Source organism: Anser cygnoides, chromosome 3, assembly GCF_040182565.1.
Source record: "Anser cygnoides isolate HZ-2024a breed goose chromosome 3, Taihu_goose_T2T_genome, whole genome shotgun sequence".
Lineage (NCBI taxonomy): Eukaryota > Metazoa > Chordata > Aves > Anseriformes > Anatidae > Anser > Anser cygnoides.
The window spans coordinates 30,602,216-30,627,926 of record NC_089875.1 but is presented as its reverse complement, the minus strand read 5'-3'; the positions used below and the strand labels follow the sequence as shown (position 1 = coordinate 30,627,926).

The 25,711-nt window shown below is 44.8% G+C and overlaps 1 protein-coding gene and 1 long non-coding RNA gene across 6 annotated transcripts in view; one reads left to right on the top strand and one right to left on the bottom strand.

Annotated features, from left to right (window-relative positions):
• PLB1 (phospholipase B1) overlaps positions 1-13,278 on the top strand; it is an 85,274-nt gene extending 71,996 nt beyond the window's left edge. For all 5 annotated transcript variants that reach the window (XM_013171069.3, XM_066993817.1, XM_013171072.3 and 2 more), the window contains 9 exons: positions 1,120-1,171; positions 2,777-2,857; positions 3,995-4,060; positions 4,610-4,704; positions 5,904-5,985; positions 7,326-7,430; positions 8,463-8,558; positions 12,067-12,141; positions 12,637-13,278. In XM_013171069.3, the coding sequence (XP_013026523.2) occupies positions 1,120-1,171; positions 2,777-2,857; positions 3,995-4,060; positions 4,610-4,704; positions 5,904-5,985; positions 7,326-7,430; positions 8,463-8,558; positions 12,067-12,141; positions 12,637-12,855 (871 nt within the window). In that variant the 3' untranslated portion in view covers positions 12,856-13,278. The remainder of the gene's footprint in view (positions 1-1,119; positions 1,172-2,776; positions 2,858-3,994; positions 4,061-4,609; positions 4,705-5,903; positions 5,986-7,325; positions 7,431-8,462; positions 8,559-12,066; positions 12,142-12,636) is intronic.
• Positions 13,074-25,110, bottom strand: LOC136790362 (uncharacterized). The gene is made up of 2 exons (XR_010830186.1): positions 23,365-25,110; positions 13,074-17,883 (listed from the first exon to the last, which is right to left on the bottom strand). It is a non-coding gene; the product is annotated as an uncharacterized lncRNA (long non-coding RNA).
• Between the last annotated feature and the right edge of the window lie 601 nt (positions 25,111-25,711).

Below are 25,711 nucleotides of genomic sequence, written 5' to 3'. Positions count from 1 at the left end.
GCCTTAGTTATGCTTCTAATTCTATTGGTACCTTTTTCTGCCCAGCCTTTGGTATGCAGCTCCCTGCTTCGTTCTCAGGCCGTGTGTGTAATGAGAAAAAGTTCATGACCATTTCTCAGTTATCCCTTGATTTCTGGGAAACGTGCCTCAAACTAATAAGTAGAGGCCCACTGCTACCCTAATGGCATTAAAAACTATCCTTGTTTGTAGTGCAAAGAGAGTGAACAGCTGGGAATTTATTCCTTTTCCTTCTTGAAGGAAAACTCTACTAGTCTGTTATGAACCAAAATATATAAAAGTTTGTATTGCATATGCTTTGCCTGCTCTATGGATACACAGAGAATTTGTTTCCAAGGCTGTCTGTGACACCTCTAACAGTCATTAAATTTACTGGAAGAGAGTTTCAGGGAAGCTAGGAAAGCCTATGTAGCCACTAAACACTTCATGGGTGCCCTGAGCAAAGGCTCAGCACAGTCAGCGTGGCTGTGGGAGTGCAAATAATGTAGCCACATTTATGTAGCTGCTGGAAACAGGCAGGGCTCAAGCACAGTTGCATCCTAGTATGTCAGGAGCTCCAGTCTCCAGCTGGTGTCTCGGCATGGCTTGTGCTTTGCTCTGTGGGTGTTGCATCCTGCCTACAGCTGAGCTGGGAATCTCCAGCCCAGCAATTCCGCAGTGTAAGCAATATCTTCCAGCATTGTGACAAGCTGTAGGAACTGAAGGCCAGGTCAGGAAAGCTGGTTAGGTGCCCAGCCCCTGTGTAAGCGCAAAACTCCCCCCCACAACTAGAAAAGGAGTTATGCAGCTAAATGTCTCTGTACATGTGGGCATTAATGTTTTTCTCCAAACAAGATGCATTTAAGTGAGCTCTGAGATGGGTAGAATACATCCCAGTTGCCCGCCACTTGGCAGTCATCCTCGCTGAAGCCTTTTTGGATCAGATTATTTGTGCCGCTGCTGCTGCTCTTGGTCCTTCTGCTTGCTCTTCCATCTGAAGCATCACTTTCTCTGTAGTGATTTCTGCTGCTCCTAAAGGTCCCTGAAATGAGGAGTGGGAGAGCAAAATGATGATGTGCTTTCAGAGCATGCACCAAAAATGCTTCTGTCCTCTCTCTACAGCAATATGTCAGCCCAAGCACGTGAGTTGGTGGAGCTAATGAGAAGCAGCTCGGTAAGTGAACTGTTCCTTAGAAACATCATGGTTGGATATTTGGGCTGCCCCTCAGTGCTCCTGTGGTCTCTGGGGGATGACTAATTGATGGGACATTTGAACAGTGATGAGTGCTTTATGGATGAAAGAAAAATCAGTGTCCTCATCTCTGGTGTGTTTTCCAAGATACGTGTGCCAGGGACTAGTTATTTCTATTAGGAGATTAACATTTACCTATGCAAATCCGCACAGGTAGTGTGCAAACACACAGGGCAGAGACTAACCCTCTGGATGGGCTGAATCCCTGCCATGTCACAAGGTTTTTGGGGAACTGGCCGGGGGTCTAGTGTTGGGGAACAACCTGCTGTTGCTGCTCTGCTGAGGGCTGCAAGGGGTGCTCACCAAAAAGGCAGCTCACTTTTAACAGAGTAGCAGGTGCTCTAGTTTGAGGTTTAGGGGGGGAAATGTGGGAGAAAGCTGAAGCTATCCTGCTCCAAGTGTGGGCTGAATCTGTCTGAGTGTCTGACTGGGTGTGATTTGTTGCTCCAGAGTATTCCCTGTAAGGGAATTGGAGTGCCTGGTGCTCCTTGGCTCGGGCTGAATGGGAAAGGAAGGTACTGCATAAGCAGGATTTGTTAAAGCATGTGTCTCTGTGTGCCAGCACTCCTGATGGATGCTGCATGCTAGCCCCACTGTCAGTTACCAATTGTTTGGCAGAGTAAAGGGAGCTGGCATGGCTCTTCAGTAAAATAGTACATGGCTCTAGGTCTTTGTTTTATTCACTGCTTTTTACACATCTTTAAAAGGAAGGGGGAAAAGTCCCTGCCACACTTTGCCTCTTGGTGAAAAGCTTTCTGAGCGAAGTGTGGGTGAAGGGGGAGAATTCAGACCTATGGGTGATTCCCAGGCCCTTCCTCTATTTGTGGGATCCTTTCACAGATGTTTGTTATGTAAATGCACCGCTCTAAAAATAGGTGCCTTTGATTCCTTTCTTTGTACTGAAAGCTACAAAATGTTTTGATGAGATCCAGCTCTCAGCAGCGCCTATTGTTAGCCTGTGGTGACGTGGATGCTGCAGCTGCCCTTATATGAGCTCAGTGAAGTCACCGGCCTCCTGGACTCTTCTATTTTAATCTGCTCTGTTCCCTGGGGCACCCCGTTCCCCTCCTGGCTACAGGGGCAACGCTTGCCCAGCTGGCAGGGATCCCCAGCAGCTCCTGTTCCCCAGCTCGCATCGGTCACTCCAGCATCCGCGACCCTTCGTCCCCGCGCTGCCCACAGCACTTGGCTGCGCCTGGCAAATGTCCCCTGCCTGTCCCTGACCCGAAGCTGGCATCTATTTCAGCACGCTTGCTGCCACAGACGCACGTCCTGTGCTCAGCCACCCTGACAGTCCTTGTCTGCCGAAGGGGATACCCTTACAGAAGCCAAGGTGACTTGCAGCTAGGCTAGCAAATAACTCACACGTAACCCCAGACAGACGCTTTTCTGCTGCTGTCTTAACTCAGCATGCCTTTTCTGCTGTTCTGCTGGGCTCTCTGTACCCTCTGTATTTGCATCTGTAAATGTTACCTCTACATGCCTAAGCGATGGAAACTGAAATCTGTTTATTTTATGTGCCACTAGAAAATTAACTTCAAGGAGGACTGGAAGCTGATCACTGTCCTCGTTGGAGGCAATGACCTGTGTCAATACTGCTTTGATAAGGTTTGTATCTCTGAAGCAGGCATGCTTGTTTGGGCACTTGGCAGGTGACCAGCCCTGGAAATTTAACCTTTCTCTCCCTCCATGAGCCAAATCTCCTCTTTGTTTAAAAAGCACTTAGGACTACTGTTCCTTTCATCTGTATTGTATCAGCAAGAAGTGCACAGCTTTTAATTTTGGGGCGCTGTAGCTCCAGAGTAATGCATTATTTAAGAACCATCAATCTGCCCCGTATGGAACAAAGATATAAACTGAAGAGCTCTTCCAGCTCAGCTGGACAAAGTAATCAAGACAGTGTGGTGTCCTTGGTGTGTTGTTAGGGGGACACAAGTGAAGCTTTATTCTGGGAAGCGTCTCCATGTAATAATTACTGGGGATGCCTGTTTCTCACTTCAGAATGACACCAAATGAAATAACATCAGTTTATAGTGAAAAAGATGTCTTACCTAGCTGCTGGCAGCCATCCCCTCTGAAAAGGTTCCTGTAACACAGACTACGAGGGCCTGGGCCCCAGCTCATCGAGATAACTGGGGATCATTCTCTCAGTTATGGTCAGTTTCCTTTAGAGACTGCTGCAGGCATTCTTTGGCCCCCATGGCTGCACCTCTATAATTATACTCACAAAGTTGTTTCGCCAGTGGGTTTTGTGGGGTCTGGCTGCCTCCATATCAGTTTCCCCAGACTGGCAGTTTAAAAAACCAAAACAAAAACAAAGCAGCAACAACAAAAAAAAGCAAACCAAACAAACCGAGAAATGTATTGCTCTGTTCATAATGTGGTCTGGGTCCAATAAAAGACAACGTGAAATCTGAGGATGTTGCGTATGGAGTCATTAATCAGGGAAAGACTCTGTCCAGAATTATTCTATACCTCTGGATTTTCTGCAGAGATTAAGTGAATACATTAGTGCCATGGAAATAGAAGCACTGCCAACCTCTGTGCATGTGGCAATAAACCTCTTGATCCAAAAATATATCTGCCATCAGAAGGAGAAAGGAGCATTGAGTTGGTATATCTTCTCATGGGACACCTCGCTAATAGACAGTCTGTGGACTCCGTTTTTCAGATAAAACAGTTAAACTTCTTAATTACTGAAAGAAGACTGATCCAATTTTATTTATTTATTTTTTAATTATACAGGAAACCTATTCAGTGCATAACTATGTAAAGCACCTTCAAGACGCTCTGGATGTTTTCTATGATGAGGTAAGCTTTTAAGATACCCTAGCAAGCTATGTTCCTGGCAAGCACCCTGGTGTTTTTCCTCAGCTCTGACAGACTTGCAGTGATCCTGTTTCATACGAGGTTATCTTCCAAATAGCTGGAGTCATAATGCAGCACTGAGGAGCAATCTAACAACTTGTGTTAGACAATACCCTGCGACAGTGGGCTGCAGTTTTAGGAAAAATGTGTTGCATGGTGTTTTTGCCATGGACCGAACATATCACAGCCTTACTGCCAGTTCTGATGGCTAAACCAACTGTGCAAAGTTTCATTTACCCTAGAGAAAATGAAAATGCCCCAGGGAGTGAAGCAGCATTTCAGCTAGCTCGTGCTAGCTGCCAGGGATTTTTTGGCTGACATCCACTATACATCTCCTTCCCCCTCCCTTTATATGTTACCCTTGCACATGCCATTGGTTGCAGCCAGTGGAGTTTGCACTGACTCACTGACCTGCGGATGGCACTTCGTTCTCGCTTTGTAGTGGTATCATGTTCTCTGACTCGGTATGTCTGTTTATTATAATCCCTGCAGCTTCCAAGAGTCTTTGTCAACATGGTGGAGATACTAGAGATTTCTGGACTGCGTCAGATCGCAGCAAGCTCTTCGGAGTGCGCTCTGACAGGAATGTAAGTGAGCAGAACAGGTCTTCACCTTTAAAGTGCTTGGATTTTTTGGGGGTGGTTTTTGGTGTTGTTGTTTTTTTTCTTTTCTGATCAGTCTAAACTGCTGTTACAGTAAGATAGCCACGTTGAGCTTTCTGAGCCACTTTTATTGCTGCCATTAGATGAATAACACCGTTCACATTGACTTTCTATTACTTCTTCCAATACTTCAGCTAAAAGGCATGCACCTGTAGACTCCAGTCAGTCATCACTTTTCTTAGCTCTAAGGCAGCATATCATGGCATAAATCACTATACAATTGCCATAGTACTGAACTTCAAAGCCATTTTCACCTAGCTGTTCACTGCTCCGCAGCTCAGGCTGACATCCCTGACGCCTCTCTTTGCATTCAGTGCTGCATCACCTGTGGTGCAGGTTGGGCTGCAGAGTGCACAATGCATGACCAGGAGATCCTTTTCCCACCAAATGGAGGAGACCAAAATCTCAAAGACTGAGGGAATAGATTTAGAAATTAGCAATGCCTTCAGAGGAGTCAGCATGGACGTAAAAATGCTGTTTAGTCTAGCAGAGTAAGGTATAACAGACCAGTGGTTGGAAGCTGATGCCTACTGAATTCAAATGAAGTAAGGCACGGATTTTTAATAATAGAGATGACAAACTGCTAGAACACACTAGAGGGGAAATTAGTGAATTGACTGTCTTGCTTGATGTTTTCATATTCATTCTAGGCACCTTCTTAGAGGATGTATTTCACTGAATTATAAGTTATTACCTCTTGGTCTAGGGGTAACAGAATGAAACAAAGTAGTTTGAGGAGTCAGATCACATGAACAATTTATCTTTTCTACCTTTAAACCCCCAGATTTCTGAAATTCTGCTGTATGTCACTATGTAGTGTTGTGTTTTTTCATTGGAAAACACAATATGCTGCTAATGTGTGACATAATAAGTGCATTTGTCTGACTTTTAAGAGTTGTGAGTATTGCAGCTCTTACTGTCTGTGACAAGTGTTCCCTGAAAATGACGTCAATAAGGACTTTTTTTTTCTGAAGTATCTGTCCTTCCGTAAGTCGACAAGGAGGATCTCTCTCTGCATGTAAACTTTGAGCAGTTTTTCTGAGCTTCTTGAACAGACACATTGCTGAAACACTGCATAGCCTGCTCTGGGTTGGCTTTTAATTTTAGTATTTCTTTCATTGAAGGAATATTTGCCCATGTTTCTTAAACCCCAAGGAAAACTCTTCTGAACTACAAGAAATTAAGAGAGTTAACAGAGATTTTCAGGTAATGCCTTGATTCTGTAACTGGTTATATTATATTGTGTCTCTTTTTATATCTCTTCTTTCACTCCTCTTCCTCTCTCACATGTCCTCAGAACTGAGAGGGGTGACTTGGAAACTGCTCAGCTACAGTTTAATTAAAACCCTAGCCTGCTAGCTGGCTAGCAGCAGTGCAAGTCTTTCCTGCCTTGTGATTTGAGCTCAGTTCTGAGATGGCAGCAGATTGAAACTGGTTTTGTTTTCCAGTTGCTGTTTGGACAGCTGAAAAGGAGTTACTGATGACGGCTGTTTTGTTGATACGTGTCTGTTATGAATCCATTGAACAGCTCACATGAATTAACATGCCACTGCAAGGATGACAAATTACCTTGCGTCAGCTCTGTTGTCGTAACTCTTAGCAGAGAAAATGAACTAAACTAACCTGATATTCCTTTCTTTTGGCATGCGCTGAGAGTTAGTACACAGATAGCTTACCATGGGTCAGCTTGCTATCTGAGAGTAACTTTTCATAGCCTCAGGGCTTAAGATTCACTCAGATTTAACAAAGGCTATAAGTAGACATTGGAGCAGAAGATTTTTCTATCATTATTCCTGTGAATACAAGGATTGCTCTGTCAGCTCACAGTATGTTCTCCAGTCCTCCATTCTGTCTCTGGCAGTGGATGTTGTCTGATTAATTTCACCATGCTCAAAGGGTCCATACTGGAAAACATTTGTATAAACTTATCCAGGGGGATGTTTTCCTTAGCTAAGGGAATGGGGCTAGGACTGTTCTGAGACATGACCAGGAGCCTTAGAGTGTATAACCATAAGCTGGAAAGTAATAATAATATGTTTTTATTATCTATATGAATGTCTGTGCCCATAGTTTTCAAAAGTAAAAGGTGATTTTCAATGCTTATGCATTATTTTATTTCAAGCACACCTTTCTGGAAAATTAAGCATGCTTTGAATGTGTCAAGTTGGCATTCTGAACTCATCCTTCACTTCTAAAAATTTTGGTCATACTCCTTTTTCTAATTCTCTGTAAACTTTAATCTTCTTGTGCTTGTGAAGCACTGATTTCAATAAGTGAGGTATGAAATACATTTTTTGCCCCCCATTAAGCAACTTTACATTTCAAATTATCCTTGTTTCTTTGCATTTTGCTCGTGAAAATCTCTTCCAAATTATTTTCTTTGCCAATCTTTGGACTGCTTAATACTATTCAGCTGGATTTGTACTAATGAGCTATGCTTACCTACACTGAAAGAAGTGCGATACGCATGTTTTTATGATAGCTGATAAATGGTAGATGAGCCTTGCAAGTTACTTTTCTGTTTCTAACTTTGCAACTCCGTATAGGCTGAAGCCTTACAGCTGGTCAACAGTGGTCGGTACGAACAGCGTGAGGACTTTGCAGTTGTTGTGCAGCCATTTTTCCGAAACACCTTGTTGCCCCTGGATAGGGTGAGTCCCATTTTTCTTTTCCATCATGCAAGGACCAGTGTCTTGATTTCTAAGTCAGTAAGATCCATAAGGCAAGGACTGTTTTTATTTCCTTTGCACAGTCTAGCAGCACACAAATATTTGCAGTGGCCACACAACATGTAGGCACTCTCTAGCTTCATCTGAATTGCATGTCCCCTTTTGCTTCCACTGTTGGAAGGCTTATTTGGCCTTCACCACAATTTTCTTCCAATTTAGGTTATTGTATATGTTCAGATTACCTTCACATGGAAACCAGCACATGGGGAAGTATGTTGTATGCCCAGCTCACTCAACGCTGGGAAAAGCAAGCAGCCTTTGAAGTCAAAGGCTGATTCTCCCTTCTTTTCTCCAGCTCTAGCACTGCATATTCTGTGTAGTAAAGGACAAATTCTCAGCATGAATCCTGGTCAAAACTATTCAGTTTTACATAATACTTACTTTGTCATATCATCCCTATTTTGTTCTGCCAGCCTTCAAGTCCAAAGGATGGTTATCATTTTGACAGTGATAAGGCAGATCTTCCCTAAGACAGACATTTGCCTCAGCTGGATAAACCCACAGTTTTTGATGTTTCCTGAAATTCAGCACAAGTTTCAACACCTGAAAGATTTTAAGCCTATGTCTGAACTGTGGAAGTTTAACAAGCAAAAATAAACAATCCGTTTTTTTTTTTTAATAATTCTATTCAGTGTGGAGCATTGCTCAATGGCAGGGTCCACATAAGAGCTGTGAATATTGGTTTAATGACAAGTCTAGATTTGTTATGGAAATTGCAGTGTGAAATTGAGCAGGATGCATTACACAAAAGATCTCAAGATGTGGAAATCTGCCCACAGTCAGGAGCACCGAACTTCATCTGCATTGTCAAAACATGAGCATATTGCCTTTAGGAAGATACCAAAATTGTAAAGGAGTATGGCAAGTCCAGTGCACTTTTTGGATACACTTTTAGATATTGTCAGGTCTCAAAGCTTAAAGTGAGCTTAAAAATGTATTTTGCTTTTATTGCAGGATGGCAAGCCAGATCTGAGTTTCTTTGCTGCAGACTGCTTTCATTTCAGTGAAAAAGGCTATGCTGAGATGGCTATGGCTCTCTGGAATAACATGGTAAGTGGCTACAAAGTAGATCCCCATGTGTTTAGGGAAGGAGTCCCAACAAAAGTTCAAGAAAAGTGTCCAAAACAAAACAGTGAGCATATCAATTTTGTTTCTTGCTAACAAGAGGAGGACTACTGAACTTGAGATCCTTCTCAGTCTGCATTGCTTGGGAACACAACCCAAAGCAATTTTGTTGAAAAAACGGAAAAGAAAAAAAAAACACTGTATAAGCTGTTGCTCATTCAAAATGAGAAACCTTGAGAGCTTCAGCATACTCTGGAGAAAAATTGCCTTCTGATTTTATAATTAATATGCACTAAAGCAAAAATCAGCCCAGTTAAACATGCAGTCCTGCAGCTTCCTGAAAATGTCTGTTGAATGAGCTTGCCTTTCTTCAGTGAAGTCTGTTAGATTTATTATGAAAACAAACAAGTGATTGAATTTTTGCTGCCATTAATAGTGTGGACATGTTGTACCACCCACTTTAATATCTGAGGCAGTTCTAGCAGAGTCACTGAAACTAATGGAGGACTGAAATCATACCTATGATTCCTTTACTTGCAGTCACATTCTTTCTGCAGTTTTAGGGAAAATGGTAACTTTTGAGTAGTGCTGGCACAGTGTGTAAGAGGCATATGCTGGACTTGATAACTCCACGGTAACAGTCACTTTTAGAACTATGTTTTTTCCCATAGTGGAAGGAAGACTATGGCATTTCCATGCCACAGGGACATTTCCTCCTCTTGTCTCATGAACAACACTTCCCAAACACACTGTGCAAGCAGAAGTGCTGTATCCTGGTTTGTGCAAGAAACAGGCATAAACGGAGGAGAATTTATTTTCAATTTACTTAAAAGTTTGAGCAAGATAAGAAACTTACAGCATATTCCAGAATGAACTTCAGCACAAGGGCCGGGAAATCCAGGGCAGAAATCTATGCAGTTGCCCAGTACAGCATACAAGTTGTAGGTCCGGGATTATAGAAAACAGTGCATGCACTTGTGCTGAATAATAGATTTGTACACACTCCGCCAATCTGCCTGTTTTTCTATGTCAGGCTTCACTGTCTGGTACTCCAGCTGATGGCAGCCTGGTAGGCTTCATAGCTTTAGCAGGGCTAACAATGGCCCAGAAACCCCTGGCAAATGTAAACAACATCCAAATTGTGCATGGCTGCAAGTCCAAGAAGAAAGAGGCAGTACCTGGGCATATGGTAGCCTTAAAGTGGGTTTGTTGCCACGCGGTGTTCCTGTCAGCCATTACTCATTCCTGAATCACGATCAGTCCTTTTTCTAAGCCACTGGAGTTTTATTCTGTCCAGCTGTCACTCATTTCCTACGCACATAAGAATATTGACACAGCTTTCTACTGGGTAGTGGAGATTGGCTTCTTACTAATGCAAAGTACAACTATTCAATCCACAGAGCGATGTCGATACGTGTTGATTGGACTATTTCCTAGTTAAATCTAGTTCTTATAACACATCCCAGCTTTTCATTCGTTGTCCATGTACAGAGAGGTTGTGCAAGCTTACTGTGAGGCTGAATTGTTTTTCTGTTCCCTGAAAAGCTCAGCAAGCAGTAGGCTTATGGCCAAATGACATGGATTCTGGTCAGTACACACAAAGGGCCAGACTGTGCCTGGCCGCTGCGTGGGTACGCAGGGGTGAGGATGGCTTGGGAAGCTTCTCCCTCACCCTGGTGATCTCTGCCCTTCCAGCTTCATGCAAGGCAAAGCGTGCTCCTGCTCTCTGAAGTCAGAAAATGCTGTAGTCTTAACAGGTCCCCTTTGGTTGCAAATCCACCTCATCGGTCCCCTAGCCCAGGAGAAGAGCACACAGACAGCATGTTTAGCTTGTGTTAAACCTCCACGTTTGCTATATGCCCTTATAGAAGAGCCATGTGTTTCTTCAAGAAATTGTTCTGTACGCTCATGGGCTTGAGGGTGCTGTCATCTTCAGAGCTCAGAAGCTAATGCTGCTCCTGAGGTACAGATCACAGAGCTGAAGTGGGGGAAAAAAAAAGCTGACTGCAGAATTTTGCATCATATCATCCTTTGTCTGCTCTATGCCAGACTCTTTACCAAGGGGTCTGGCATGGGCAGCGTTACAATTACCAACAAATAAGCAGTCAGACAGAACACTACAGGAAATGAACCACATATCTTACAAATAATCACATCGGAATTTGAGCTGTTCCCTTTGAGGCGCAATAAAACTACCAAATTCAGTCTCCACGACATTAACTAGCAGGCAGGGCAAATGATTAGGACTTGTGAGTCCAGCAGGACCCCATGGCAATCAGCAAAACCTGGCACTCTGTTTTTTTTCTCATCTTCTCTGCACTTCCTAGCTTTCTTCCCTTCTCCGGTCATATTTTTAATACGTAAGGCACCAGACCCTGCATCTTGCATTGGTTCATCTCTTTCCTTTAATTTTTTCAGTCTCTATTTCTATTTTGTATTACCAGACCAGAGAGAGGAAGTATTCCCAGTGTTTCCATATGGGAATCTTATTAGTTAGAATTTTTCTCCACATTGTGTTGGGTTTGTCGGGGTGTTGTTTCTCTCCAGCATACAGCTGACACTTCAATCACTTGAGAACAGTCGATGTGTATATACGGAGCAGCAGAAGCAACAGCAGCCCTCTGCACTGTATTCCCAGAACTGCTGGATGACAATTCTGCAGTCCTCTATGGGCCAGTCCTCAAGTCATTACTTCAAGCATGTCCATACACAGTTGTAAACACTTCAGTTAACGTGACTGATCAAGCTTCTACTTGTTAGCTTAACTATGGTAACGGATGGCATGTGGAGTCCTTGCCAACCACAGATGTTGTGCCATTAGCCTGGACATATTTTACTTTGCATTTGAAATGGACTCAAAGTGAGCCTATGTTCGGTTAATGCAGCTTTGCTGACAACTGCTGATACAAAAGGCTCTGTTTAATTCACTTCTTGCAATCTTGTGAACTTAGCCTTAGCTAAAACTCCCAGGGAATTATTTGTCTGAGTGAAGGCTGCAAAGGTTGGTACTGTCTCATCCTGTTTCTGTAACTCTGCATCACTTTTGAAGCTGCTTCCACCACCATGACACCTAAGCATCTTTCTTTCAGTACTGTGCTTAGTAACGTGACTAAATTCTGTCATGTGATTGTTTTTTTGTGGTTTATACTGTCATTTGAGATGTATGTGGCAGACCTGGGTGTATAGTGAACCACTTTGTTCTAGCAGAGTATGTGCTAGTAGGTTATTTTCTCCTACGCTTAGTGCAGAAAGAGGAAAGGCTTCTCCTGTTCCTTGCTTCCTGAGGGAGTTTTTCTGCAGACAGTACATCAGATTCTCTGTGTCTTTAGTTCATGAATGTTAAAATGTTTGGAAGCTTTCCTGTTATGCACCTTCCCCCACACTTCTTCATTGACGCAAGAACCTAAAGATTGGAAGAAAAGTTGTAGCCACCCAAGTCAGGAATCTGAGGAGAAAAAAACTCATTGTTTACTATTGCTTTTCCCTTCCTCAGATGGAGCCAGTTGGTGAAAAGCAGACTTACAACAACTTTACCTATGACAGATCAAAACTGAAGTGTCCAAACCCAGTAAGTAAAGTCCAAGAGGCCAATACTCTCCTTTGTCCACTTTTATTTTTCTTCTTTCTTCTTATGGATAACTTTTTTTTTTTTTTAAGAATATCTTTGTGAAGGTTTTAAATAGCAAAAATACGCTCCTGTTTTGTTAAACATAGGAAACTATACTGAGGATTTAATGCAAAAGAATTATCCTTACTGCAGTGGAAAGCCTCTACTTTAAGCCAGTTTTAATGAGTCTACATACTTCTATTTGGTTGCCTGCAGCAAACAGATTTGGAGATGATGCCATCACTGCTCTTTCTGGACTGGCTTCTCCTTTTTTTTCTTCTAGGAACTTTCAGGCAGTAGGGCAGGAAATAGTTTGAGCTAAGACAGAAGGCAGAAACAGTTGACAGTCTGTCTAGAGACTGACAGTTTGCATCTCTGGGAGGGGTGATGGTATATTGTCTGAATGCTGCCTGCCAAGTGGCTGTGGTCAGTAAAACCTTTGATCTCCCTTTGTAGGAGAAACCCTTTCTTTCCACGATGAGAAACAGTGAATTCAGGAATTCAGCTCTCAACTCAGAGAAAACTGAACCTTTGGTGCCCTACTGGGCTGTCATTGTGGCAGCGGTAGCTGGAGTCCTGGTGGGTTCTGCACTCATCTGGGCTGTGTCAAGAAGAACCACGAGACACCGACGACAGACCGAAACAGAAAAGAACATGAAAACAACATCTCTGTAAAGCAAGTGGAACAAACATCTGGTTCTGCTGAGGCTGCTCTCTGGTGTGACACAGAGAACAGGAGAATAAAAAAAATGGTTGGACATTAATCAAGCTTGGTTAGCCAAGGGATTTGGGGGCCCAATAATATTGATCAGAAATGCACTGTAGGACTAGCTTCTGCAGGTCAGTGAAGTGGGCAATGCCATTCAAAGTGTTAAAGCTTTTTCATTCCGGGATGCAGTTCTTGGTTTCATGAATATTACATAGGCTGACAATTGCTTTCATGAAGCAAGAAAACTTGTTCATGTACTTTGGCACCTTATTTGCACATCTGCCCTTTTTTTCTTATAAAACTCTGTATATAAAATGTTAGATTCAAGTCCATGATTGTAACCTGGTGTTCCCTAATACCAAAGTAAGTGCAATAAAGAAGAAACAGCATTTTCGCATATTAGATTTAAGCAAGACCGTTGAGTTGAAGGAGCTAAGTTCATTCTACACAGGAAAGTACCATGCCATGGAAACATCGTCAAGCAACTTCTGAGCAACCCAGAACATCCATGTAGCATCCATGGTGCAGTGCTGGGCACCCTGTCCACTACCTTGGACGCAAGCCACTGTCTGTCTGAGATTGGATGTGGAGTTGGGCCATGCACATCACTTCTGCAGGGCTAAATTGCTTAGTCCCATGTCCTCCTGCCCCGTAGCTGTATGGCAGCCGGTCCAGAATGGCTCTTCCTGTGAGGAAGTAATTTCTTCACTAGCAGCGGAGTAGGGGATCTAAACAAAAAATGAGGTACATACTGGTAACCTAGCCTGGCACTCATGGGACCTGCGGTATGTTCAGATCTCCCAGACTGGAGTCTCCCTAGTTGTTCTCCAAGGAAGAATTTGCAAAGTTTTTTTCAAACTTCTGATCAGGAGTTCAGAGGAGAACTTCCCTGGTATTTAGACATTCTTTGTATTATACTTGCAGGTCAATTTCTGACCTGCTAGCATGGATGATACTACATACACGCCCTGTGTTCTTGTTTTTCAAAACCTTTATTTCATATGTCAAATACTTTTAATTTTGATTTTATTGAAGCCAAAGTGTAGTTTGTAATGGTGTGATTTTTTTGTGAGGCATCAACGTTTCCAGTCCATAAATGCAAATGAGCTGAAAATTAAATTGTTCAGGGGAAAAAATGTTCTGGGATTCCTAAACCTGCTCACTATGCATACATAGAAAGTGTTCAGAGTCCTCCCTTTTCCATTTCACTCGCTGTTCTTGCAGAGATAAAAAGAGGTGGGTAAAATACAAATGGTATAGTCAGGTTTCAAGAGCTGTAGCTCTACTCGTCCCTTCTTTGATCTGCTCTCAAAGGTTGGACTGTTACTGGTAGGACTGTTGTTTACATAAATCCTATCCACAGGTGTGTCTGAGTTTGGAAGCTCTATATGCAGCCCCAAACAAGGATATATTTGGAATGCAAAACAAAAGCACCTGCATCTTGTTTCAGCGCAGCTCAAGTATAAGCTCAAACAGCCCATCTCTGCTGCTCTTCCCGTGCCTGTCATCAGTGTGCATCATTAACCATCTACCTGATATCCCAACTGCTGGTAGTTATTTGGTTCAATAATTGGAAGCAAATGCAACCTTGAAACTGTAATGCAGGAGATGACAGCTACTATATTCCTGTCCATTCCATGGATTCTTACCACAGACACGTTGTAAAACAAACATCCTCTGCAGAACCTTTCATCAGTGCTAGGTATGTTGAAGGAAGCTGAAAAGAGCAATTCAGTGCTGATATACCTTTCTAAACGATGTGTGCATGCATGAAGTGGAATGGGAGTCCTAGAACACGAGTAAGAGCTACAACATACTGCGCGGTGCCTCACATCAGGTTCTTCCTGCTTGGAGATGGATGCAAATCTGTTTTTTGTGTTTCATGCTGGTGTTCCCTGCTAGAAAAACTAGGGACCCCCTTTCCATTCAGCCTAGGAGGCTGAATTTTGCTCTGAGCTTCTGAACGCCAAAACATCAGAGGTGCACCAGTTGGGTAGTGAGGGAAATAGATGGCTCTAACCTCTCCAGCGTTTTGAAGGATGCTGGTGGAAATAATACGTATTGGCTCTGTGATGCTTCTGCAGCAGGAGACTTTTCTCCAAAGTTTCTCTGGGTGCAATAGAGCTCTTACTACACTACCCCAGCAGGAGCCATAGGAGGTGGAGCAGGAACTGGTGGCTCCTTACTTAGTCTATGGAAATATCTTCTGGTACCTTTCTTGTGTAAACTGAAGTATGTGCTGAACTGCACTGATGTTTAAAAACAAACAAAAAAAAAGATCAAGAATCATGCAGTTTGCAGCTATTTTACAAGCAAAACTGTTTCCTTGAAAATATTGATGCCAAGCATTCCCTCTGTGCTCATTAAGCAGAGGTAACATTAAGCTGAATGAACGACAAATTATTGGGTCTGGATCTTAGTCTGACTGCATTCAGTGTAGCGTTAAATCAGAATGTAATCTGTGTACCCTGTCTGTCCGTTGTCCATTTTTCCCTCTTTTCCTTGATAGCATGCCCTTGGCTTCAGTTGCCCTGTGGTATTTTCCCTCACCGGACTGCTGGGTAGGCCGGACTGCTTACTGATGCACCAAGGAGGAGAGGCATAGGAGGAACTTCAAGTCGGTATGGAAAAATGCATGAAACGGAAGGTGGTTTAGTCCAGGATTTCACTCTGGACAATGTCGATCTCACCTGCTGCTGAAAAGCACCTCTTCCATGTAAAGTGGCTTCCTAATGTCTTCTGAAACCAGCGAGCAGTCACTGTCCACGCAACTGCTGTGGCTACAGGCTGCGCTGCCCAGCTCAGGTGGTTGTGAGGGGCAGCCGGGGGTAAGTGCTGTGCCTGTCCTTGTAAAACTGATCCACCCCTCAAGCAGAGAAGTGACAGAGCCTAATAAGTGTTGACAGTTTGTCTACAGCTTAGGCAGCAGCTGAATTGAAGTTCTGGCCGCTTTTTTTTGCTGCCGAGGGACCTCCCTCTTGTCATGGTACAGCATCTGCATTTTGCTTTGTAGGATCAGATGGTACAGAAGAGTTTCACCTAGTGTGATTTTGCCCCCAAAGTCCAGTTTAGATGCTCAATAACTAAGGGAAGGGATGGAAAATTCAGAAAAACATCTCACCAGTTTCTGGATGATGAGATAGGGGAGAAGAGATTCAGATTACAAATGATATCATTTTAAGAGCTGATTAATCTGTAATATGTGGGAACACCTGGTCAGGATTTTTGTTACTTTGAGGGGAATTTATCTAAAATGTTGAGTTCAAACAACTACACCCACTAGACCTCCCCTCCCTGCCCCTCCCCGAGAGAGGGGCTTTGGTAATCTCACCACTCAGGCATGGAAAAGCCCTGGATTGTTACAGCTCCGCAATCAGGTTATTCATTTTCCATGAGCTATTTAAAGAATTTGCTCTTGGGGGACCACAGGTTTGCAATGCTTGCTCCTTTTTTAGCCATTTTGAAAGGAATGTATCTGAGATTTTGGGAACAGCAAGATAAAAGACTGTCCAAAAGGTGGTTCACAAGTTACTTAAATGGAATATGTTTCTGGGGTCTTTGACCATCACAGGGAGGGATGCTCCTGAGATCACTCACGTTTAAACTATTTCTATCCTGAGTACACAGTTTGCACATCCAGGGACCTGAGAATTATTTCCAGCGGCAGTAATCTGTATCCAAAAAAGAGAGTGGTGGAGGAGGGGAAGGAAGCTGGTATGTTTAAATGTAGCACATGCTGAGTATCTTCCATTTAGCTGCCAGCAACTGGCCCTTCCACAACTTAGCTTTCTTGGACACTAGATGTTATGCCATCTTTCACCTGTTGAATTCCTTTCTGAGTGCAGCGATTTTCTCATGCATTTTGAAACGCAATACTGTCAGCACGTGCCTGACAGGTGCAGAAAACTTTAGCTGCTGTTGATGAACATCCCAGCACAAAGCAGAGTTTGTTCTGTTTTTGACCATCTGAGAGAACGATCACCCAAAAGAAAAGACAGAAAGACTGTGGCTTGAGCTACTTTAGAAAGTTAATCCAGTGAAACGTAGGACAGCTTATTTAAGAAATGGTTGGGACTACCTGCTGGCTAGAGGCTGGAAGAAGCTGCCTTACATCTTTCCATTCCCGTGACCTCTGTAACTGTCAGTGATAATGCAGTCATAACTAGAATAAGTTATGTGGATTTTACTGAGAAAATTTCATTCATGAACTTTGTTTTTTTTTTTTTTTTTTTTTTCCTAATTACAGAACTTACAGAAGTCAGGTATGAAAATGTGCCCATGTCCTCTGTCGGACAGAGTATGGGATCAATGAACATGTTTCAGTGGTAGGGTCCTTTGCTCTCCCCAGGCTTTCTGCTTCCTTACAAGAAGGATTTAATAGTCCCTTTGGACTAGCAGTGCTCCGTGGACGTGGTTCAGTGAGAGGCAGTAGAGGATTTCTGCTGTTGATAGCTGGGTTGACCCCAGGGTGAGTTATTTCAATTGGAGAAACCAGCCACTTCTGAACATCTAACAGAGCCACCTCACTGCTGTAAAGTGGTTATGGATGCGAAGAAGGAAAGTAGCCTTTACTTTCAGATGGTCTGAACTGTAGCCATGACAGATTCTTTAAAATTCCTTTTAGTGTTAAAAAACTAGCCATGAAGAAAAACCCTTTTGCTACCATTTGTGTTGGTTAGGTGACTGGAAGCACCACCTGAGGGCCCCAATGGGCTTAGGCTGCAATAGGAGATAATCCCCCACCTACCGAGCCGGGGCTGCGCAGCAGTGGTTCAGTTCAACAGCAGCAGGGAGGCTGGGCCTTGGCCATTTCAGAAAAAAAGTGCAATGTCTTTGCAGTGGGTGAACGAGACAAAGTACTTTTGGTGCACTTATACCAGCTCGTGTTTGCAGTCAGTGCCTTCTCTGAAAATCGTAGGAACTGCCCAGCTCAGCAGCTCTCCACACGCCAGGGATTTACTTGCTGGGTTGCCCGTGGGTATCCTTTGAAGCAGCTTTTGGATCCAAGTAAAACACAGGAGTTAGAAATGACTGGGGAGGATGCAGCTGGATAGATCAGACAACAGAAATCAGGGATGCACCTTGCAAATTTCTACGGCCAGCTCTGCTTAGCCCTCACCTTTCATCAGCAGTCACCAAGTTCAGTGCAGATGTGGGGACCCCCAGACAGCTTACCTGTACGCGCATACAGCCTCTGGGGCCTGGAGTGCAGCAGCTCCTTAATGTGCAATGGCACAACTGTGCAATTACGTGAATCATGTAATGACCCTGAGTAGCCCTCCCGGATCCTCTGGGGATCTGAGGCACGGACACACCTCGGCTGTGAATCCCAGACAGCCTCAGGGGGAGGTCAGACAGCACGGTGCTTGCGGTAGGCAGCAAGATAACACCCCTGGGAATGTGCAGACGCAGAGCTTCAGGTATCTCAATGCTTTGCGAATCCGAGAACAGAGTTGACGGCAGCTTCTGGAGAAATCATGTGGGCTTTTGTTGGACCATGCTTAGCAGGATGAGACGTCTGTATTCCATCCCTTTAAAAGTCACCTACATTAGCTTTTTGTGAATCTGGGCTGAAAATGACGCAAATGCCTCTCGGCTCTTGACATAACATCTCTCTGTCACGCACTCGTTTTGTGGCATGAGCTGACCTTTTGCTGCTGCTGCTCCTGCTGCACTTGTCAAACAGCCTCTTCACCCTTTTTCCCCTACCTGAGACATCCTTTTGGTACAGCTGTCAGAAATCTGTGGTGCACGGTAGGTAAATAAACCAGCCTGGCAATTAGGACATTCCCCTGACTGTTACTTATCCCACAACTAAATATTCAATGCCTTTGTTGAAACATGGTTTAAAGTGTTTTACAAATATTTATGAGGGTAATTTGTGTGTCCTAACATTCCTGTGAGATAGTCTTATTACCCCCCTACTAAAGATGACGAAATTTATGTGCAGAGAGGTGAAGTGATGTGCCCTGGGCTACGCGATGAGTCAGTGACCGAGCAGGAAATTAAAGCCAGAAGTCCTGGCTCCACAGACACAGCCTGGTTGTGTAACCACTACACAACTTATCACTCAATCACTAACACAGCCGACTAGTTGCTGTGCCAGTTTTATGCCTGGTGTTCCCCGCCGAGTGCAAACACAGCAAAACATCGGCAGTCTGTACGGGCGGCGAGGAGCCGCAAGCTCCGTGGCACGCAGGTCACCGAGAACCAGGTCTGCCCCGACGCCCCCGTGCCGTGCTGGGCACCTTGCAGCGCGCTTTGGCGGGGGCCCAGCCCGTGATCAGCGCAGGGTGGGGAGTGGAGAGCAGGGAGAAATGCGCTGCTCTCCTGTCGTGCTCCCACTTGCAAGACCCACGCCCAGCAATTAGCTCGCCGGGTTCCTCCTCCTGCCTGCGCGATGCGAGGCTGCAGGTTGCACCCTCTGCTTGCCCGGCTTTGGAGGGTTCCTTATGTGTTGCTTAGAATAGGAAGGGTGAGGACTTCCAGGGATCTGAGCTCAGCTCTGTCTACACGGTGAAAGTATGTCCTTTGGGACAGAATTTTTCTTGGAGAAAAAAATCCTCTTGGGAAGAAATGATGTAGCTGAAATGGATGTTTTTTTTCTTGCATTGTTAGTCAGTTCGTCTGCCATTTTTTTACATGGTGGAAGAGAAATGATGGTGAAAAAGTTGACCTAAAGTGAAATTTTCCTTTTTAGAGTGTTATTTCAAAGGTTATTTAGCTATTTAAAAGAGTATTTAGCTTCAGGATTTTCGGAAGTGCAGGATGTCTGTCTGCCTTTTTTTCAGGTTTTAAGCTGAAAGTTTATAGTTGAAAAATATTACGGATTTGGAATCTTTTTATCTTTTTTTTTCTTTTTTTTTTTTTTTTTATAATATTACCATCTCGATTGTTGAAACAGGAACTAACTCTAAACTGTCGGCATGTCCAGGGAGAAAGAAAAGTTCTTTCTTCTGAATAATTGCAGAACGTCCAGACTTGCTACGTAAGTGCTCGAGAGGCAGCCTACCTGCAGAGCTAACTCCTGTAGCGATCAACGGGCGCTGTTTGTACCAGTAACTGTGCCAGCTATGAGAGTGACCACAGGCTGAGACTGCCATTGTGTTGTGTGCGGTTGTCATCAGTGCAGCTCGACAGTGCCAGCATGTAGCTCTACAGCCAAATTATCCTTAGGTGTCTTCGGTAAGAGACCACGCCACGTTGGCACCACTCTGCAGCAGCTGCAGCGGCTGTGTGACCTGACTGACCGGGCAAGCCTTTCCCACCGACTCCCACAGCTCAGAATTAAAGGAAAAAAACAAGTGTTTTTTCTACTGAAGGCTGCCCCCACGCAGCTGGCATCTTCCCCAGCATGCCCCCAGCTCACACCTTCACCAAGCTGCTGCTCCCTCCCCAGGAAGGGCGATCTGCATTAATAGGGAGCCTGGCACCAACCCTGCCCGTCCTCTAACCTGCAAACAGCAGCCCAGAGTTGGGGAGCTGCTCTTGTGCTTGCTCTCATCCTCCTGTCTGACCATTTTTAGCAGAAACCTGTAGCTAACTCAAGCTTTTTGTCTTTGAACCACCATGACTTTATATGAAAGCAATTGGGAGCTGGAATGGATCTGCTTGATGGGAAACAGGGTTGCCTCTGCAAATTATCGAATCCTAAGATTATGTTATTTACCAACGTGTTCTCCTTCGGTCATCCTTGGAGCTGCACCGACTGACTCCTGGCTCCAAAAATCTGATTATAATTTAGTCTGGCCGCTAGCACCAGCTGCCTTTGGTTCCTTTTATCTCTCTGAATGGGTCAAGCAAAAGTGAGGTGCTTCAGAGCCTGCTCCCTGCATGAAACTGAGGGAATCCAGAAACGTATTAGAAAGGCATTAGCTTCTCCTTTTCTCTCTCTCTCTTTTTTTTTTTTTTTTCCACTGGAGCCCATCCAGATAGAGCACAAACAAGGAGAGGATAAATGCAAAGTGCTCTGCTGCCCTGAAAGCATGCGCTGACGTCAGCTTTCGTGAACTGGCACTTTAATCATCGCATGGGGAATGTTTCTCTCTCTCTGCAGCCTCACTTTGAATTTCTCCCTGCATGAACATCAGCATTTATGGCAAGGAAGATTTATGTTCTTTGCTGGTTAAAAAGGGTAGTAAATTTGTAATGCTTTTACAAGCTGCTAGACCTAGAGAGAGCCCTGGAGATCCAAAACCCCGTAGGCTCAGACTGGGCACATCAAGGGCAGCAAAAGGGCAAGCTGCTTTCTGTACGTATTTCCCAGGCACTAGAAGCTAAGCTGAAAAGCAAGAGAGCAATCACCATACACAAGAGAGTTACTAGCTTCTCAAAGCCAAACTGTGCAAAATACTTTGAAAAAAATGTGTAGGGTACCTGACGTGAGGGACAGCAGATGTTGACCCTTCTCACGAGAGTCAGAGCAGCGATTAATTCACTGGAGCTCACAAAAGCACCCTGAGCTCCGTGATGAAGCGCTCTGTGTGTGTAAGTGCCTCCCTGTGTTGTTGCCCAACCTTCTGCTAGGATTTAGCCGAGCCTGCCCTTCTGCACCTCCTGCCGTGGAGCTGCGTTTTCGGTGTTTCCCTGACGTTGCGAGGGAGCGCGTGTGAAGCCAGGGTACGATGCGATGCACCCGCCCTTCCTTGGCTGTTTGCTGTGGGTGCGCCCAGAGGTGAGATCTGCCCCCGGCACCGTGGCCGTTGTGCTGCGCGAGTTAGGATGGATCTCGGTGGAGCAATTTAAAGACAGACTTCAGTCTTTACGGTGCGGGGAGATTACTTCACTCCGAACGTTCAGAAATGTGCTGGGAGGGGGGGAGATGACAGAAACTCATGATGCTAGCAGGCTATTGTCAATGTAAATGCAGTCAGCTGGTCCCATCAGCTGCTTTCATTAGACCGCCTGCCTCACAACAAAGTGGTTTCCTAATTATAGCCTTGCCTTCACCCTCGGTACAGCACAGCCCTGTGCCATCAGGTGCTGTTGCTTCCTTTACGCCTGTCGGAGCACGGGGCAGCGCGGAGCTGCCTCAGCACCAGGGCCCCGCTCGCCCGTGTAATTAAAGCAGGATTAGAGAGGGATTTGTGGCGGCTGCATTCTTACTCCATCGCTCCTGCACGGTGCGGCTCTTGCTTCTTATGAGGGCTTAGGTGGCTAAAAAGCTCGCGGGCATTTAAAACACATGCACACACACTTATACATGCACATACGTATTCCAGTTAATGGTGCATTTCCCAGGTATTTGCAGACTTCTGGGGTGATGTGTAAGAAACACAGAGAGATAGGGAGTGAGTGAAAAGGTTGTCATTAAAGATTTAGCTAGAATCCCCTCCTAGTCTTCCTCCCAGCTCCATCTCTCACACCAAAAACACATGAAAACTAGAAATATTCCTTCCTACCAGCCACATGGCCATTATACTTTACTCTCTTATCTTATAAAAACAGATACTCCCTCTTAGTTGCCTCTCCCTCAAGAAAGCCAAATTTTTTTCCAGTTGAGCAGCCAGCAGCTATCAGCTGAACTCAGACCACCACACATCATGAGCTATCTGCTGGAAAATCCTGAGTAGTTTTGTTTTTTAATAGTTAGTTTGATGTGCTTTTTCCCTGTTTGCTTTTTGGATTTCGAGTGCTTGGTTAATGTTTTTTTAAACTTTCAAGGCTGGAGACGTTTTTTACTTTTAAATGAAAGTAGCAATTTTCATGTAATTACAGAGTTGTATACAACAGCACCAAATGTTGTGAAATCCACGATATAATCTTCGCAATGTTCCTGATGTCATTTCACAATTTGACTTGCTGATAATAGAACCCGATTTTGTTTTCCTGGTCTCTCTAAGCCTGCTGCTTGCGAGCCATTTTTTAAGTACAAAGTTAGTTAAAATGACCGGCCTGCTCCTAATCTCATATTTTTGATATGGTCTGCTGCTCACCAGAGAAGAAAATACGTGATGGCCTGGCTCTTCCTGCAGTTTTTCTAGCATAGGCTCAGCTACCGCACACCAGCCTTTTGCTGCTATCTCATATTAGCTCCTGGGTTTAAATAAACTACATTTAGTGACTGCAATCTTTGGTTGTTATAAATACATTTTTGATGATACAGAAGCGTGATATAGTTTTTCATCGCGGTCTTTTTGGGTATTCCTATACTGATTAGAACTGAACAGAAAAACAATAACCAGTTACAGCCACTGCAGGCCAGCAAAAACACAGGCCCACAGAAATTCACATTTTGGATGGTGGTGAAGTGTCCTGGTTAAAATCTGGGGGACGTTTTGGAATGAGGCATTTCTTTTTTCCATGAAAAATGTTTGTTTTTATAGCAACACAAAAACTCACGAGGCAGATTTAAACAGACAAACAAAAACCAACTGCATAATGATCAATCCTAATCAATTATTTTTTGAAGACTTGTAACATTCAGATTTCATTCCAGCGTGAAACGAATACTGCAGTGCACGTTTCAAACTCACAATTTGTGCAGGAGCGGGCTTATCCTTCTGTCAGCCCCAGCGGCGGCAGGTATTCCTGGTAAGCAGGTAGCACGTTGCTCAGACCTGGCGGCGGCAGAGTACCCGGTACAGTGATGTTGCTCTGATGAGGACAGAAGACCTGCTGCAATTGAGATGCTCACAGCATTGTGGTTCTCCCGCCATATTCGAGCTATTTAAAGGTTGCCAAAACGCGTGTTGCTAGCAGCCAAAGCAGCTCCCTTGCCGTGCTGAGCCCTTGGCTCTTCGGCGGGGTTTGTGGCACCCTGTGGTACCCAGGCCGGAGGTTAGGGAGCTCTGCGTCCTGGTCTGTGCTCCTGTGGCACGACGTAACCTCAGAAACACTTGATGATTCCATTGCAGCGAGATGTTAATGTATAAACAGTTATTTAAAATGCTGTGTCCTGAAATACCCACCTCACGGAGCAGGGAAATAGCCGTCTATTACCGCTCTACGGCACCGTATAATCAAGGGAACTGCCTGGTAGGTGACAACTGTGGTGCCCTCTGAAGCCACGTGGCTCTGAGCAGCGTTCACTAGAAAGCAGTGGAGAAGTGACTGTCGGCGCTTCTGGCCCTCCCTGGCTCCTGACGAGTAGCTGATCCTCCGGGATGATCTCATGCGATCACGTCTAAGTCTGCCGTGCCCACTTGATTGGCATTTATGTGCTGGCAACCTTTATTTCCAAGAGCTACAGAAGCTATTCAGCTGGGGCTGCAGCCTGGCTGCTGACTCACCCTGCCGAAGCTGGATTCAGATCTCTCCTAACCCGTTCCCAGCAATGAATGTCTGAAGCTTTGCAACCACGCTGCTGTCTGCCTCATTTGTGTTTTATGCCCTAGGAGAGAAGTCTTTCTTCCCTTCTCCCTTCTCTGACTTTTTTCTAGACAAAAGAACACAAGGACGAGTGGGACCAAGGAGAAGAAATCCCCCGTGCTGTACATGCAGCTGTCTGCATACCCCCTGCACCTGTTTGCCCTCCCCATTTTTGACCCTGCACAATCCCAGGAATTCTTTCTCAAAGATCTTTTCCTCGGCTATCTCCTGACAGTGGCCAAGATGGCCACCTGCCATCCAGAGGAAGAGGAAGGCTGGGCACAGGGTTTTCATTTTCCTTTGGACTGGGGCCTCCCACTGGTCCTTGATCCATGCACAGTGCTCCTTCTGGAGGTGCCCCCGCTTTCTTCTTCAATCCGGCACTGCATGCAGGTGGCTGCTCAGGCTCTGCTCCGCGCCTTTCTGTATGCCACGGTGACCTACATACCTGTCCTTCTCCGCATGTCCCGGCTCATCTGGCCCTCCCTTTTCTAAGGGTGATAATAAAGGAGAGACCTTTCATTATCTGCTGGTCTCCACCTTCCAGTCCCTAGGTTGCATATGGTGCTATCCTCCACTCTTGTTTGTTTGTTTCTGAATGAGAGCTAACTAACCTAAATGATTTCCAGCCAGGCATCTCTGTGGAGTATTAAACCTTAATCCATCCACAATCTTAACTAATTGGATTGCTTTGTGGAAGAAAGCTGCCCGTGGTTTGACTTTCTGCAGCACAGTTAACAAAACACCACCAAAAAATAATCTAATTACTGTTAGGAAGAGAAAGCAAACTGCATCACAGCTTACCCTCTTGCACAAGAGGTATAGGCACTGCTGAAATTTGCAGAGGAGGTTTTGCATGCATAAGCAAATCTATGGACTGCGTGGTACCTAACATTGCTCTGCCCTTGTAGGTCAGTTATGCAGGGAATAAGCAGCAGCATTCCTGCAACGAGTCATGCTATCTTACGCCTAACTTGTGCTTCTCGTACCACTCAGAATGTGAAATGCTGCTTCTCTCGAGAACGTCTTACAAGTAATATCATACTTTTGCAAACAACACTGATGAATTGATAAAAGCAATTAAAAACATCAGCAGCCAGGCTGGGAGGTTAACTAATTAATTTGAGAGCTGACAGTCCAAGTCAGGACAGTAAGTGCATCCACTCGTCACAGAGGCACCGTGCCTACCGCTCTCTGCACCAGTGGTTAGCACAGCAGTGCTGCCTGCTGCTGCCCCTGTCTCCTAGGCTATGGGACATCTGCTATGGCTGCATAAATTACATTCAGGAGACCAAAAATCAAGCATTCCCCCTTGCACTCCTGCTCAAACACTCCTTGTAATGCCACCACATCCACACTGAAAACGCTGCCGGCGGCTCCTCGAACAAGGTCTGCAGTTCACCTATGCTTTCTGCGTCGTGCTGCAGACTTCCCTCCAGCTGAAGGCAACCAGAGGGAGCCCAGCTGTGATCAGTTACGGTCAGAGCCACCTGGGGTGAGAGCTAACCTGGG